The sequence below is a fragment of the Octodon degus genome, unplaced genomic scaffold (genome assembly GCF_000260255.1).
Source record: "Octodon degus isolate 3935 unplaced genomic scaffold, OctDeg1.0 scaffold00027, whole genome shotgun sequence".
Lineage (NCBI taxonomy): Eukaryota > Metazoa > Chordata > Mammalia > Rodentia > Octodontidae > Octodon > Octodon degus.
Genome location: NW_004524603.1, coordinates 7,247,873 through 7,263,090, shown reverse-complemented (window position 1 = coordinate 7,263,090; position 15,218 = coordinate 7,247,873). Strand labels below are relative to the sequence as shown.

Sequence of the window (15,218 nt, the reverse complement as noted above, 5' to 3'; positions counted from 1 at the left end):
TCACTGAATTTCTCTCTCACCTCCAGAGTTTGAATCCTATCTTTTGTTCCCAATGGTGTTGATTTCATCAATAAATACAATAGATGGCACATGTTCTTCACCAACTTGAAATAATTCCCATACAAGTTTGGGCCCATCACCCAGGTACTTCTGAGTAAGTGCAGAGCCAACCACTCTCAAGAAAGTGGCCGAAGTTTGGTTTGCTGCTGCTTTGGCTAACAAGGTTTTACCTGTGCTGGGAGAACCATAGAGAATGACCCCCATAGGGGGCTTTATACCCTTCTCTTCATAGTATTCAGGATGGGTGGGAGGAAGCTCCACAGACTCCTTAATTTCCTGGATTTGGTGTCCAACCCACCAATGTCAGCATAGGTTTCCTGAGGGGCCTTTTCCACCTTCATCACTGTGACTAGAGGATCTGTGTCATCCATCAGCACCCCCATCACAGCATGCACCTTGTGATTGAGTAGGACTGAGCAGCCTAGTTCCAGCAGATCCTTGTCCACAAATGAAGGGATACTGACATAGTGTTCTGAGTCCACAGATGTCGACACGATGGCATGATTGTCATCAGTGATCTCTTCCAAGGTTCCTACTGACATTGGGGTCCCCCTCAGATCATCTACCTTTGTCCTTGCCTCCTCTTGCTTCTCTTCTAATGGTTTCATTTGTTCCTGATTTCTAATAAATTCTTCCTCCGTGAGAAGATAGTCTTTAATTCTAACTTGAGTAGTTTTAAATGGCACTGAGTGTGAGGTGTCACCAGTGGCAGTTTGCTGGCAGCAGCTGGTCCTTTTGTTTTCTTTTTCCCCACTCTGGTTGGTACAGGAGGTTCATATTTCTTTTTCTTATCCTTGTCATCCTGCTTACCACCTCCAGGACCTTGGCCACCACTCTGACTCTGACCCATCTTGTCTCAGCCGCTCTAGGCACCACTGCCAGACTGAAACTTTGCTTTTGAAAGTTGTGCTATGTTATAGAATGTTAGATTTGGACAGGAAACTAGAGAGTTTGAGGTGTGAAGAAAGTAGAGTGCAAGCCATTAATTCTTTCATGTAATCCTAGAATTTAGAGCTTGTATTGGTCAGTTGTCCCACTGCTGGGTCAAAATATTTAATAGCCACAATGTATCAGAGGAGAGCATTATGTGGCTTATGGTTTCCAAGGGGTAAGTCCATGGCAAGCTGGCATCAAAGCAGAAACAGCATGGTGGAAAGGCCTGGCAGTAGAGAGCTGGGCACCCCAGACAGCCAGAAAGCAGAGAAGAGAGGAGCTGGGCTAGGGACCCCATGCTCAGCCCCGCCCAGCACACAGTTGTGGGGGTGCAATGAGACTGCTATCTTGCTTTTGTGATAAGGTCTTCCAAGCGGTAGAGGGAAGAGGGAAATGCTTTTAGAAATGGACTAACACAATCACATTTTCTGTCCCTTGGGGTGGGTGGAAGAGTGCCATGGCTGTCCTCCTATATCCTACAGCTATATGACTATCGGGAGCAACTTCTACTAGGCCTGCTCTAACAAAATATGCTTGGTGGTAATTTCCTGGGCTTTTTCCCAGCCTGAAAATAGAAGAAAGGGAAATGAGAAAGTGCACAAGTAGGAAACTCAGATTGTTTCTCAGGTGGAAGACAAGGACAGTGGGAAGATGGTCATGCATCACAGGGTGGGTGCCACTAGGCGTGAGTGGGCGAGGACCCGATCTGTGGTGCAGACGTGACAGGCTCCGATGACTTAGCCAGGCTGTGTACTACTCTGCTCCTAGAAGAAGGATCTCCCGTCATCAGTTCCTCCAGAAACGTGCCCTGCCTGGCCTGTGCTGGACGGAGCGGGGGCAGAGAGCCAGCCCCTGGAAGTTGCAAGGAAACGTGGTCTGTGACTCTACTACTGGACATGACCAAGCCAGGAGGATATGAGTGAGCGAAATGCCCAGAAACACGTGCACTTCCATGAGAAACTCACCCCGAGCTGGAACGGCGCCAGGCTTGGTGATTATCACCATTCGGGGACCGGAAGAAACGTGTACTGTGTATCTGATGCAAGTCTAGGCTTGAGATTTGTTAACAGCTATTGAGCCTATTTTAAATTAATACCCCATGGGGGCCGGGGAGATGGCTCAGGAGAATAAGCGCTTGCCTGGCAAGCACAAGGGCCTCAGTTCAATCCCTGGTTCTGCCAAGAAATAAATTAATTAAATTAACACTCCAAATTTGGATCCACTCACAATATTTCTAAAAATATAGATTCTTTGATATTGTAAGACCCCTAAAATTGCTCGTCTCTCCCAATAAATTGAGTAGGGGAACTTGGGAATTAACAGCAGAATAGACAAAGGTCATGAGTGAGCCTGGCCCTCTCTGTCTCAGCCACATTTCTTGTCACCATCTTCTCTTGATGCATTTCCAAGAGAATGTTGGTGCCCAGGGGAGGGACAGCTACAATAAAATATATCTATTAAAATAGCAATTACTCTGATTGCCAGAATAAAATAGGTTTGCCTCAAGGGAGAGAGCATTCACATGCATTAAGACAACCAAGCATAGGTTATAAACTAGAGCTATGAAAACAGGATGTTGGTGGGAAAAAAAAAAAAAAAAAAAAGAATTCTGCCCTTGAATTTTGTAAGTGTTCCTGTTGACCTGAGGGTTTCCCACTAATGGTTTTCTAACAATATCCAAGTAAAGGGGACAAGAATCATGAATATCTTTTCTACATTTAAGACTTTCCTCTCTTCTGTTGGAAAGAGTCAGAATCATGCCTTGCTTTGAGATTTCAGTTCAGAGTATGCAGCAGACCTTTCAAATCTTGCCAGCGTGAAAAACTGTTATTGAAGATATGACATAACTGTTTACACAATCCTTCCTAGAATGACTTTTCAGTTGTTGAATATCCATTTTGCCCTTTGCACTGTACTATTATTGTCTGGAATTGCACATAGAATTAAGATTGACCCTTGCTTCTCAGAGGACAGCTACCACGAAAGGAGTTACAAGAATTAAGATTATAGCCACTAAAGAGGGTTTTAACCACTTAATCTTAGGGTGTGGAGGATATCTTCAGCAAGCAGATAAGAGCTGATGGACAGTGAGAGGAAAGGCTAGCCAAGTGTCCAGGAAGAAAGCAGCACCTGGAGGACCAGAAACATGTTGGCCAGAACCAATCTGCTGTACCCGGAAGACTGAGTTGAACAAGTGGTCCCAATAAGGAAGACACAAGAGAGGAATTCAGCCCGCAGGAGGCCTCCTTTCCCATGCCAAGGGGTCAAGGGGCTTGGATTCACAACAGAGGCATCCTGGGATGTTTTTAATGTCCTCCTCTGGTTCCTGTCATCCTCCTGTGTCATCTCAGGTCACTTTTTCCATTACTCAATGACTAACAGGACCTGGGCAGAGACCCCAAGATGCAGAGGTGTGTTTTTCTTCAGTCTTGTGGCCAAGGATGTCGTATCTGAAAGCAGACTTTGGAGCAGAGAGAAACCACGCTGTGGTCCCCTCGCTGTATTACCTGAGGCAGCAAAGCCAAGCGTGCATAGGATTATGAGTATCACACCGTAAAATAACAAGAAAACCACCATGGGGACATTCTGCCACCATACTTCATCATTTTGTAGATTCATATTATTTAAAGGAGGTCAAGAGCTTTCTGCATTTCTCAAAAAGGGATGAGAAATAAGGCCCCCTCACATTCGATAACTTTTTAGAAGGACATGGACTAAATAACGATCAGAGGAGAAGAGTGATCACAGCATCAAAAAGCCTGGAAAGGGGCTGGTGAGATGGCTCAGTGGTCTAAAGCACCTACTTAGAACAAGCTTAGCAAAGCACAGGGACCACGGTTCAATCCCCCAGCACCACATGCCAGCCAGCCCGCCCCCTGGTGGGCTGAGCTGGCCACCCACCCACACACACACAATAAATAAATAAAATTTTTAAAAAAAAAGCCTGGAAAATGCCAATGAGATGGGCGGAGGGGATACACGCTTTCATCCTTGAAAAGTGGCTCTGAGTCTGTGAAGGGGGTCCAGGGACAGGAAATTATGTGCATCAGTAAGTCAGTCTTCCCGCCTCATGGTTACGTGAGTCATGCCATGTCCTGCGAATGGAGAAATTTTCTTTTCTTTTTTTGTGGCCAGCTCAGCCCACCCCAGGAGCCAGGGCTGGTGCAGCACGTGGTACCGGAGATTGAACTGTAGTCCCTGCACTAGCCTAAGTTTGCCTAAGCAGGCGCTTTAGACCACTGAGCTATTTCGCCAGCCCGAGAAAATTCTTAATTCAAACAATCCCTAGTAAGTAACTTTCACTGTAGAAACCAAACTGTTCAATGATGCATGCAGTGAACAGGGCACATGGGGCCAGGAAAATTCACGGGAACACAACTGTTAGCCTGCTTTACGTTTTATCACCTATATGTAGAATCGGACACACACTACTATGTTCTGCTTCTACAAAGTGAAAAGGTATGCCACAGCTGTTAAATAGTACATCTCTGGAGTGAAGACTCAGGTTTAAAGTCGGAAGTTTTCTTCCGGCTATGTTTCTATGTAAGTCACTTGTATTCACATAGGATAAATGTATGACCACTTTAATATCAGGCAATAAGCCTATGAATAAAAGATCTTTGCCTCTTTGGGCTGATATTTGGAATTTGGAATTTGTATGTAGCCATGCTGTCTAGCCCAAAAAATCTCAGAGGAGAATAAGAGTGTAAGATAAGAGGGGAGCAGCCAGCCAGCCCGTACTTTACTGTTTCCCAAACTACCCAGGTTCACAATAGTTAAAACAAATAAATAACCCCAAAGGCCTCTTCTGCATTCACCAATTACAGACTTAGGAGACAATCGAAAGTCCTGAGGAATCAGAGTTAAATCTCCTCTCATTTGCATCGTTTCTTGCAGTCTGTGGTTTTAACCAGTCATCAAATTCGAATGATTGAAATAATCTGGAATTTATCCATCTAGGAAAGAATAATTCCTCTAGTCCTGAGAAAGAATATCAAATGGAGGAGAAAAAGAGTTAAATTGCAAATGCTGGTAGAATATGAAATCTCCCTTTTTGGTAGCTACTTTTTTTTCTTCCTGTGTTGGTGATCGAACCTGGGACCTTCCAACTATGCTATATCCCAGCTCCTCCTCCTTTTTGAGACAGGGACCAGTTAAGTCATTATGTTGCCAGGGCTGGACTCACATTTGTGATTGTACTGCCTCAGCCTCCCGGAGTACTGGGATGACAGCTGCTAGATTTCTCAGCAAAAGAGAAAGGGCTCTACTCAGTTTGGCCATTGTCCTAGAGATTCTTGGATATCTCTAGCTGGGAATAGATTCATCTTAGAAAACTGAGTCCTAGTTGGCCCGCTGAGTCACCTTGTTCCTGCTGCTGTGTGGCCTGCTGTCTCCCCAGTCAGCATGAAATGGCCAAAGTTAAAGAAAGCAAGTAAACGCATGACTTGCCATAAATGGTATAAAATCCAGAAAAAGGTTCGAGAGCACCATCAAAAGTTGAGGAAGGAGCCAAAAAAGGAGGTCATGAGAAGTCTAGGAAACACCCAGGAATTCCTAATAGTGCTCCTTTTAAGGAGGCACTTCTTTGGGAAGCTGAGCTAAGAAAACAGCAGCCTGAAGAACTAAAACTGCAACAGAAACTTGATAGGCAGAAGGAACAAGACAAGAAAACAAAACTTGAAACTGACCCTGCTGATGAGCCATCTAACATTGAATGTGTGGAGGAACTTGGACAAAGCAAAACTAAGAGAGCCAAGCTGACCGAACAGAATCCAAAGGCAGCACATTGTCAGGAACTTACAAAGGTGATTGAGGCCTCAGATATTTTACTGGAGGGATTAGATGCCAAAGATCCTCTTGGTTGCAGATGTCCTCAGGTAGAAGAGGTGACTGTAAAGAGTGGACATAAAAAGCTGGTACTCATATTAAATAAATCAGATCTAATACCAAAGGAGAATTTGGAGAATTGGCTGAATTATTTGACAAAAGAATTGCCAACCGTAGTGTTCAAAGCCTTGACAAATCTTAAGGATAAAGAGAGAATAAGCAAGGTGAAGGTAAAGAGGAAAGCTGTCTCAATGAAAAGTAGTTTCTGCTTTGGCAAAGAGTGTCTTCGTAAAGTTGGAGGCTTTCAGGAGACTTACGGCAAGCCTGTCCAGGTAGGAGTAATTGGGTTCCCAAATGTGGGGAAAAGCAGCGTTACTAATAGCTTTAAGTACAAACGAGTATGTAATGTTGATATATGCATGGGGCGTACAAGGAGTATGCAGGCTGTTCCCTTGGACAAACAGATCGCAATCACAGTCATAGACAGTAACTCCTCCATGGCCCTTGCTCTGTGGAGTCCAGCAAGTAGTTAGGTGGTAAAGCCACTGGAGGCTGCCAGTGCCACCCTGTCCCAGGCTGATGCTAGACAGGTAGTTCTAAAATACAATGTCCCAGACTATGAGAATTCTCTGGAATGTTTTACTAATCTTGCTCAAAGAAGAGGTCTGCACCAAAAAGGTGGAAGCCCAAACGTTGAATGTGCTGCCAAACTGCTGTGGTCCGAGTGGACAGGTGCTTCATTAGGTTACTATTGCCAGCCCCCTGCATCCTGGACTCTTTCTTCACATTTTAATGGAAGTATTGTGGCAGACATGAAAGGGGACTTTAATCTGGAAGAACTGGAAAAGAACAATGCACATAGCATGCAAGTCATCCAGGGCCTTGTTCAGCCAGTAGCACACTTTTCTGGTCTTTGGGTCTGACAAATGGAATAATGGAGGAGAAAGACATGCAGGAATTACCAAAACAGAGGAGAGAGAAGAAACAAGAGGAAAGAGAGGATGACAAAAAGAAGTAAAAGATCTCAGATATGGCCCATATAGAAGAGACAAAAGAGGAGGCACTGCCAGAGGAATCTAGTATTGCAGGTGAACTACCTACAAGATCTCATTATCTTGGATGAAAAGACCAAAGAGAATGATGCTTATGACTTCAGCAGAGATTATATATAATTCATCCTTTTATATGGATTTTCTTAACATTTAAGGCAAACTGCTACAGTGTTTTGGTATGTCATACACTGTATAAACTTTGAGAATGAGTACCATGTACACATTAAAGCAAAATGATTTTTTAAAAAAAGAAAACAAAACTGAGGCTCTATTGAGTTTTCCCCTGAGTCATAGCAATCTATTTTCTTGGTGCATATACTTTTAATTATGCTAAGTATCTACCTTCAAAGTACTGTATACACCAAGTTGGTGCCACCCATCATTGCTACCCAGTGTTTTGCACTTAAAGGAAGCTGGACCTATGAGGATTTAACATAGCTTCTCACACTGAGCCCCCACGGGCCCCAAACAGCCTTGCCATCACAGTGAGCTGTGTGGGTGATTGCAGAGGCTCTGCTGCCCAACACAAACACGTCAGCACCTGTACACTCCATGTGTGCTTAAGATTTCTGCACCTTAAAGCAGCTAAGTTTAGCACAGTGGATCTCAAGTTTTGTAATGGACAAAGAAACAGAAACTTGTTAGGCCACTCACAGTCTTCTCAGCATCTATGAAGCATTCCCCCTTTACAAATTCCTGAAGTGTAGAGTGTTTTATGAGAGCCATGTGAAAATATTGGTTTAAACAAATGATTACTTTTTAAGCTCATGCTGTTGGCTGTCCAGAGTTCAGCTGCAGACATAGCCAGTGCCACCCACTGTGAGGTGAGTGGAAAGAAGGTGGGTAGGGAGGAGACTGGAGGCCAACAGAAGGTAGTGAGACAAGCAGCCCTCTGTATCTACAGATCCTGCCGCTGCAGGCTCTACTACCGTCAGACCAAAAATAGTCACAAACAGTTATGTCTGTACAGATTCTTTCACTCTCCTTTAAGCAATGCTGTATGATGACTATTTATGTGCCATCTACAGTGTGTTAGGTATTGCAAGGAATCCAGGGATTACTGAAATATGCAGGAGGATATGTAAAGGGTCTTTGTGCCCGGGTTACATAAGCACACATACAGAGATATTCATAGTCCAAGGGGTGGACTGTGCTAAAACCAATCCTGGCAGATACCAAGGGCTGGGGGTATTCTAAAAGTAAAGTTGTCTATCAGCAGCACAGAACAAGTCAGCAGAGGTCATCCTGGGATTCTCTAGTGTTCCCCCAGTTGAGCCCTTATGTGGACCTACTCAGTGTCCCCAAAACACCTAACAACTTTGAACACTAAAGATCAAAAACGCTAACCCAAATCAGCGCATCCTGGCCTTACCTGCCATTACAGAGTAAAAGAATAGCATGGTATAATCTACATGACACTGGCCATCACTGTGGTGACAACCAGCTAGGGCTTATTTTCCAGTTAGGTTTTACTTAGGGTGAAGACCTAAGCTTTGTGCAGAGAGGAACTGTAAGAACAGGAGGAAAGGCTTCTGGGATTCCCATCAGAGACAACGGCAAAGCAAGTCCATCTGAAATGGAGTTTTCATTTGGGGAAACAAGAATTGGCTGAGAGTTGTGTGAAGAAAGAGGTGCATCAGATTATCTGAAATTAGGACTAGCAAGATAGTCCAGCAGACTAAGTGCCTGCTTAGGCAAGTGCAAGGAACGGGGTTCAATCTGTGCTACCACATGCTGCACAGCACTGAGCCAGCCACTGAGATCAGGTGTGGTGGTGCACACCTGTAATCCCAGCACTGGGGAAGCTGAAAACATGAGGATCACTACGAGTCCGAGCTGCATAGTGAGACCCTGTACCAAATACATAGATTTTTTAAAAAAATATTATCTGAGATTAGTAATATACTTGACTTCTTTTCTTTCTGTACAGCCAGTGCTGATTTTCCGTACAACCCAGGACAAGGCCAGGCTATAAGAAATGGAGTCAACAGGAACTCAGCCATCATTGGAGGTAGGTGACGTATGAAATGGGCTTCCATGTGGCTCTTCGCTTGTGGAAAGTAATGCCTTTCAATCATATCATAGCCTGGGGAAGAAAAGAACTGTCTGTATTCTTATGTTATTCATCTTATTATTGAAATATGGCGTAAGGTTGTGAAATACAATGCGGAGAACCTGTGATTAGCAGAACCTGGCTACTCTTTCATGCTGACCTTTGAAAACAGATGCGATCACAGTAAGCCAGCCAGAGTCTGAATATTTAGGTCAGCAGTAGTGGCAACAGCTAGGATATGTCATTATCACCTCCACAGTTCACTGGCATCTACATATGCCAAATGTTCCAAGAAGCTTATTATAAAAAAGTGGAAGAATTTTCCAGTCTGGTTTCAGGTACCTTATTATATTTATCAGAAAGTTAATAAGCCAGAACACTTGAAATAGTCCAGTTTCTTCTTCTCACCATGGACAGCTGGAGAAAAGCCTGACTCTCCCACCAGAAATCCTAGTGTGTGGATCAGTGTAGAGGTGCTGCCACCCAGTGCCTGTTTCCGTCCCTTCTTCTAAGTTCAAAAAGATGATTCTGGGCCTGCGAGATAGCTCCGGGGACTAAGCTCCTGCTTTGGCAAGTGCAGGCACCACAGTTCAATCCACACGCCGTGCCAGCCCCACCCCCAGGGCAGGCTGGGCCAGCCACAGACTGGGCATGGTGGCACAGGCCTGTAATCCTAGCGCTGGGGAGGCTGAAAACAGGAGGATCACTACGAGTCCAAGCTACATAGTGAGACCCTGTACCGAATACATAAATGGGGGGAAAAAGATGATTCTTGCCTCTCTGAGTATAGCTAATACTGTCAGCATAATGAAGAACTTTAAACTCAGCCCATCGACATGGCTTAACCAAAATGCTTCTTTTCACAAGAAGAAAGCAGACACCTATAAGAAATATATAAGACTATACAATTAAAATATAGTCATAAGATGCTTTCTTTACATGGGCCAACACTCAGGTACAAGCTCATGAAGGACTCTATCCTTGTTGCTTTTTGCCTTTTAAAAATCAACTTAGTCCCAGTCAGGTTGCTGTGGTTTGATCCCCAGAACTCAAACCAGCCAAACCTGCCCTAAAGGCATTCGGAGAAAAAAAAAAAATCCTTCTAAAAATCACCTTAGTCCAAGCATAGTATGCCCCAGTAAGCGCAACAGACCAATGACTCTGGACAGACGCATCACCCTAGCCACCCCCGCAGTGTGCAGAACCTTCTCATCATACCAGAAAGATTCCCTGAGGGAATTCATCCTCCCCTTGCCTCTTGTCTTGCTCCCAACCAAAGGAGCCTCTCCATTTGTTTCTTGTCACTGTACCTCAGTTCTGGCTCCTTTCGAGTTTCATAACTGGAATCATAGAATGTTGCTCTTGCAGCATGGAATCTTATTGCTTGCGCCTTTTTGCCCTGCATGTGTCTGAGCTCCGGCAGCACTGACGCATCCATCCATAATCAATTTACTTTTCCTGCCAAGTTGTATTCCACTGAATGGACTGCTATCATTTGTTTTATCCACTTACCTGTTGATAATTTGTTGGTTTGTTTCCAGATTTGGGCTGTTAGGAATAAAGCTGCTATGAATATTCTTGTGAAAGTCTTATGAGAAAAAAAAAATTTTAATTACTCTTCTTCATTCCTGGTGTTATACATAGGGAATATTAAACTTTATTAAAAAATTGCCACATAGTTTTTCAAACCATTTGCATCACATAATCCATATCTGAGAGGTCAAGTTGCCCCCACAATCTCATCAGCTCTTGGTATTATCAGCCTTCTTGTTTAGCCATTCCTGTGGCTGAAGAGTTGTCTCGGTTAATTTTTTCTCATTGCTGGGACAAAGTAGCTGACACCCAAAATTAAGGAAGGAAAGGCTTACTTAGCTCATGGCTTGTGGAGGCTTCAGTCCATAAGGAGCTGGCTCAAGGCTGGGTGGCAGCACCGGGGCAGCAGTTCAAGGCGGCAGAAGACAGCAAAAGCAGCAGGAGCAAAAGGGGAGCAAACCTCTTTTTCCTCCGCTACATTATATTATAAGGAGGCTTGGCTGGCGAGATAGCTCAGTGGTCTAAAGTGCCTGCTTAGGCAAGCATAGGCAAGCACAGGGACTGTGGTTCAATTCCCTGCACCACATGCTGTACCATCCCCGCCCCCAGGGCAGACTGAGCTGGCAAAAAAAAAAGAGCTTTGAATATAAAGAGGGTACCCCACCGCCTCATGGCTCAGAATATTTACCACAGGAGGCCTCCGGCCCCCACTGAGCCACTTAGTTAAGCTTCTCAAGTTGACACAGCATATGCTCCTTACAGTAGTGTTACCTGTATCTCTGTGCTTTTAATGGGCATTATCTGATCCCTGGTAATGTTGAGCATAATTTCATGTGCTCAGTGCTATAAAGTAAATGAAGTGGCTATTGAAATCTTGCTCCATCTTTAAAATAAAAATTGTTTGACTTTTTGGTTACTAGTCTAGATACAAGTCCTTTGTCAGACATAGGTACTGTGCATGTTTCCCCCAAACCGATGGTTTATGAGCAAATTTGACTTGGGTTGTCCAGCCCAGACATTCCTACTGGTTTTCTTTTATCATGCTATCAATTATAACTGAAGCATGTTGAGCTATCCAACGATAATTGTCAGTTGCCCAAACCCTCCTGGGCCGTCAGCGTTTACTTCCCTTAGCAAGCTGTAGTGGCTGTGCACACACTTGACGCCAGGATCTCCTCGGGAAGAGCTGTTTTGCCATTGTAAAGTGTTCTTTTATTTTTTTTTATTTTTTTTCAAAGTTTTATTGACAAACAGCAATGAGACAGTTTCAAATCAAATCGGAAGGACAGTTTCAACAAATAATACACTGCATATATTCTTCTTAGTGGTTAATTGCTGTACAAGATGCGGACTTGTGATCCTATTTACAAACACCATTAGAACAAATCATTCTATTCATTAAGAGAATGCAACTATGTATCTATCCCAACCTCTTTGAATACACAGATACAAAATGGACATTGTTCTTGATTGCATCTAATAACCTTTTCCTTTGTCTCTTACTGATACAGCTATTCCGGCTTACTGATGCGTAGTGTTCGCATAAGTTCTTATCTACTGGCTCCATTATCTCTGTCATTTCTGAATATCCTTCTAATTATCCGATTTGTCTCCTAGTTGAGTGACAACTCCCTCCTTTTCTCCTCTTTGCATACTTGATGAAATTTTTTTTTTTAAAGCTAGACATTGTTAAGGTCCCACTAAGCCTGGAGGTTTTATTGTCTTCCTTTAATGAATACTGAGGTTTGTTCCAGCAAGGAATTAAGTCACTTGCAGCTTGGTATTTTGTAGTCTTCTTTTAAAGTTACTTGAGGGTAAATCCAGAGTAAGTTTCCTCTTGGTCTACTTTAGCAAAGCGTGCCGCGAGGTCTCACAGCTGCGGCGGGCTATAACATGAACGTCTCCCAGCTCATTGTGAGCTCTGCAAATGTCCTTGTCACTGCTACACTGTTGTTCTTAGCCTGGCCTCATGGAATTTTACCCTGTACCTGCACATATTAGCATTCGTCACAGATTCCAAGAGACAGAGTATGGAAGCTCTTTCTGGGCACAACTTTCTCTCTGCCTGCCCCACCTCCTGGCCTGGGGAGCACACTCACTGTGGGGTTTTTCCTATCCTCTCCTACCCTGCTGTCAAGAAATGGCTGCCAGTTAGAAAACCGTGGAAAGTATATATGCCCAATGCCTGAGAGCATTTCACACACTGTGTCCAGTATTTTAGTTCCTTTGGGCCGGGAGACAAGGTGCTCCTCTGAGTCCCAGGCCCTGTCTGTGGCCAGAAGCAGAGGCTGTGTGGGTGGTAGTTGCTGTCCTGTGCGGGAGACACAACCGCACGTGAGGGAGCTGGGCGAAGTGGCCTGTCTAACGCCTTCTCCTCCCTGTGCCCCAGGGGTCATCGCTGTGGTCATCTTCACCATCCTGTGCACCCTGGTCTTCCTCATCCGGTACATGTTCCGTCACAAGGGCACCTACCACACCAACGAGGCCAAGGGCGCCGAGTCAGCTGAGAGCGCGGATGCCGCCATCATGAACAACGACCCCAACTTCACAGAGACCATTGACGAGAGCAAAAAGGAATGGCTCATTTGAGGGGTGGCTGCCTGGCTGTGGGATAGGGAGGGGGCCCCAGGGAGGAGGGAAAAGGGCCAAGAGCACCCTGCTTTACACTCCTGAGCACATCCTTAAAGTATCAGCACAAGCTGGAGAAGGCAAGCAAGCACGGGAACGTTCCTGAGACTGACCACCACACACAAACAAGAACTTTTTAATATTTCTTTATAGCTGAGTTCCCCTCCTTCCGTATCAAAACAAAATAATACAAAACATGCTTTTAGAGTCCAAGCAATGGTTGAAATTTGTAGGTAAATTCTGTCTTCTTTTGTGCGTGTTTAGAGGTGTTTGGAAAACCCGTGGTAACAGGGCAAATTTTCTACATTTTTAAGAGCCCTTAGAACGTGGATATTTTTTCTTGAGAAAAACTGAAGCGCGTCCCTGCGGCCTCCAACGTCCTCTTCCTTTTGCATAGAGTCAACTTTTAACAGGCTGTTGTAGGAATTAGTTTGTGTTCATGGAATATTTCTTTCGGTGTCCTATAAGTTGGAAAAAGAAGAAAGGGGCGGGAAGAAACTATGTGCCAGTTTACAGCGAGACCTCAAGCAGGGCCTGGCGCCAGCTGTTGATGGAAGAGTGTGTACTGAAGCCTGCGACAGCAGCGTTGTAACCGACACAGCTGGAGAGAGGCGTGAAAGGGCCGGGAGAAGTAACAAACCTATACTGGGGCTGTTGGCTTTCCTTATTTTCTCTGAAGTCTACATTATTGTTCCATGGGTGTAGTCTTAGATCTATTTACTATCTGTAACTATCAGCTACAAGGCCATGGTGACCAGCTGTTACAAAACACTTTCCTCTCATCTTTATCTGCAGTACGCTGGATGACATTATCTATGTACATGCACCTCAATAGAGAATTAGAGCGAGACAGTACGATCTGTTTCCTCTGTTTCTTTTATACTTGTAGCAAACTAGTGTCCACACAACTTAGGTTGCGCTTGTTATTTTGCTTTAAATCTCAAAGGTTTATGCCCCTGGGATAAAATCCCAGCAGACAGAGCCCTCTGTCACCGTACAGTAAAGCCTAGTTATTACGGGCCTTGGTCTGGAATCATATGAGGGACACTGCCATGTTTTAAATCAGCCACACCATGTGTCATTCTACCCAAAAGAGACACCGCCACGATTCAGAGGACTTCAGTGATAGGCACCTTTGAATCCCAAGTTCATCACAAATCTGGAAATTGGGCCGGGGAGATAACTCAGTAGAATAAGTACTTGCCTGGCAAGTGCAAGGTCCTGAGTTCAATCCCTGGTACCGCAAAAAAAAAAAAAAAAAAAAAATCTGGAAATTGATCGGTGCTTCTCAAAGAATGACATTCTAAACAGTCACACCTCTTAGCTTAATCAGGAGCCTCGGGCAATTTATTCCAACCAATCACTCACTGATCTCACTTAAAAATAATAGAATCTATATAAAATGGAGACAACTTTTCCTACTGGACTATCCAAAAAAAAGTATTTAATTCATCCATTTTTTTAAAAACCACCAAATTTATTTCTAGAATGACTACTACTTATGATCACTAGACTCCACTCCAGGCTTCTTCCACTTAAAAACTTTTTTAAAAATTTTGTAGACTCCAACATATTGAGGAGTTTTCGATGAGCTTTCTTTCTCTTCTTGGAAGGGTTGAGATGAGGTTAGCAAGTTACGGATGCTCCTTTGCTGATGGCCTGGCTCAATAACATGGAGAATGTTGGGATTCCGTAGACATACTTTTCAGGATTTTTCCTTATGTCTAATTTATTGAAGGATCTCGGTCTTCTTGGTCCTGGAAACCTTATCCAGAGCCGCCGATGCGCCAGGGCACCTGTACCTGACATGCTCCGCAGGATAGTGAACCCATCCCTTCCCCTTCAAGCCAAAGTAACCGAGAAGGGAATCCTGACACCCTCACCCGGTAGCTTCTTCACCTCATTCTCATGAGTAGCTTTAATCTTAAGAAGTCGTGACCATTCTCCCATAAAATACATTTAAAGTGGAGAGAGAATCGATGTGACTAAATATCAGGATAATGTGATATGTAAAAATGACATACTGAAAGCCAAAACTATTTCATTTCAAGACAATTACTATTTGGGGTTTTTTATGTATTATCAAATTGAAAAAAAAAAAAACAAATTTCAAGCATTATGGTGAAGATTAT

General features: G+C 44.0%; 1 protein-coding gene and 2 pseudogenes across 1 annotated transcript in view; 2 read left to right on the top strand and 1 right to left on the bottom strand.

The window, feature by feature from the left end:
• On the bottom strand, positions 1 to 910 carry LOC101583355 (annotated as a pseudogene).
• Positions 1 to 14,209, top strand: part of Cntnap2 (contactin associated protein like 2) — a 1,699,165-nt gene extending 1,684,956 nt beyond the window's left edge. Inside the window, 2 exon segments of the mRNA XM_012514194.2 lie at positions 8,803 to 8,883; positions 12,848 to 14,209. Of these exon segments, the coding sequence (XP_012369648.1) occupies positions 8,803 to 8,883; positions 12,848 to 13,047 (281 nt within the window). The 3' untranslated portion in view covers positions 13,048 to 14,209.
• On the top strand, positions 5,398 to 6,992 carry LOC101583749 (annotated as a pseudogene).
• Positions 14,210 to 15,218: the final 1,009 nt, after the last annotated feature.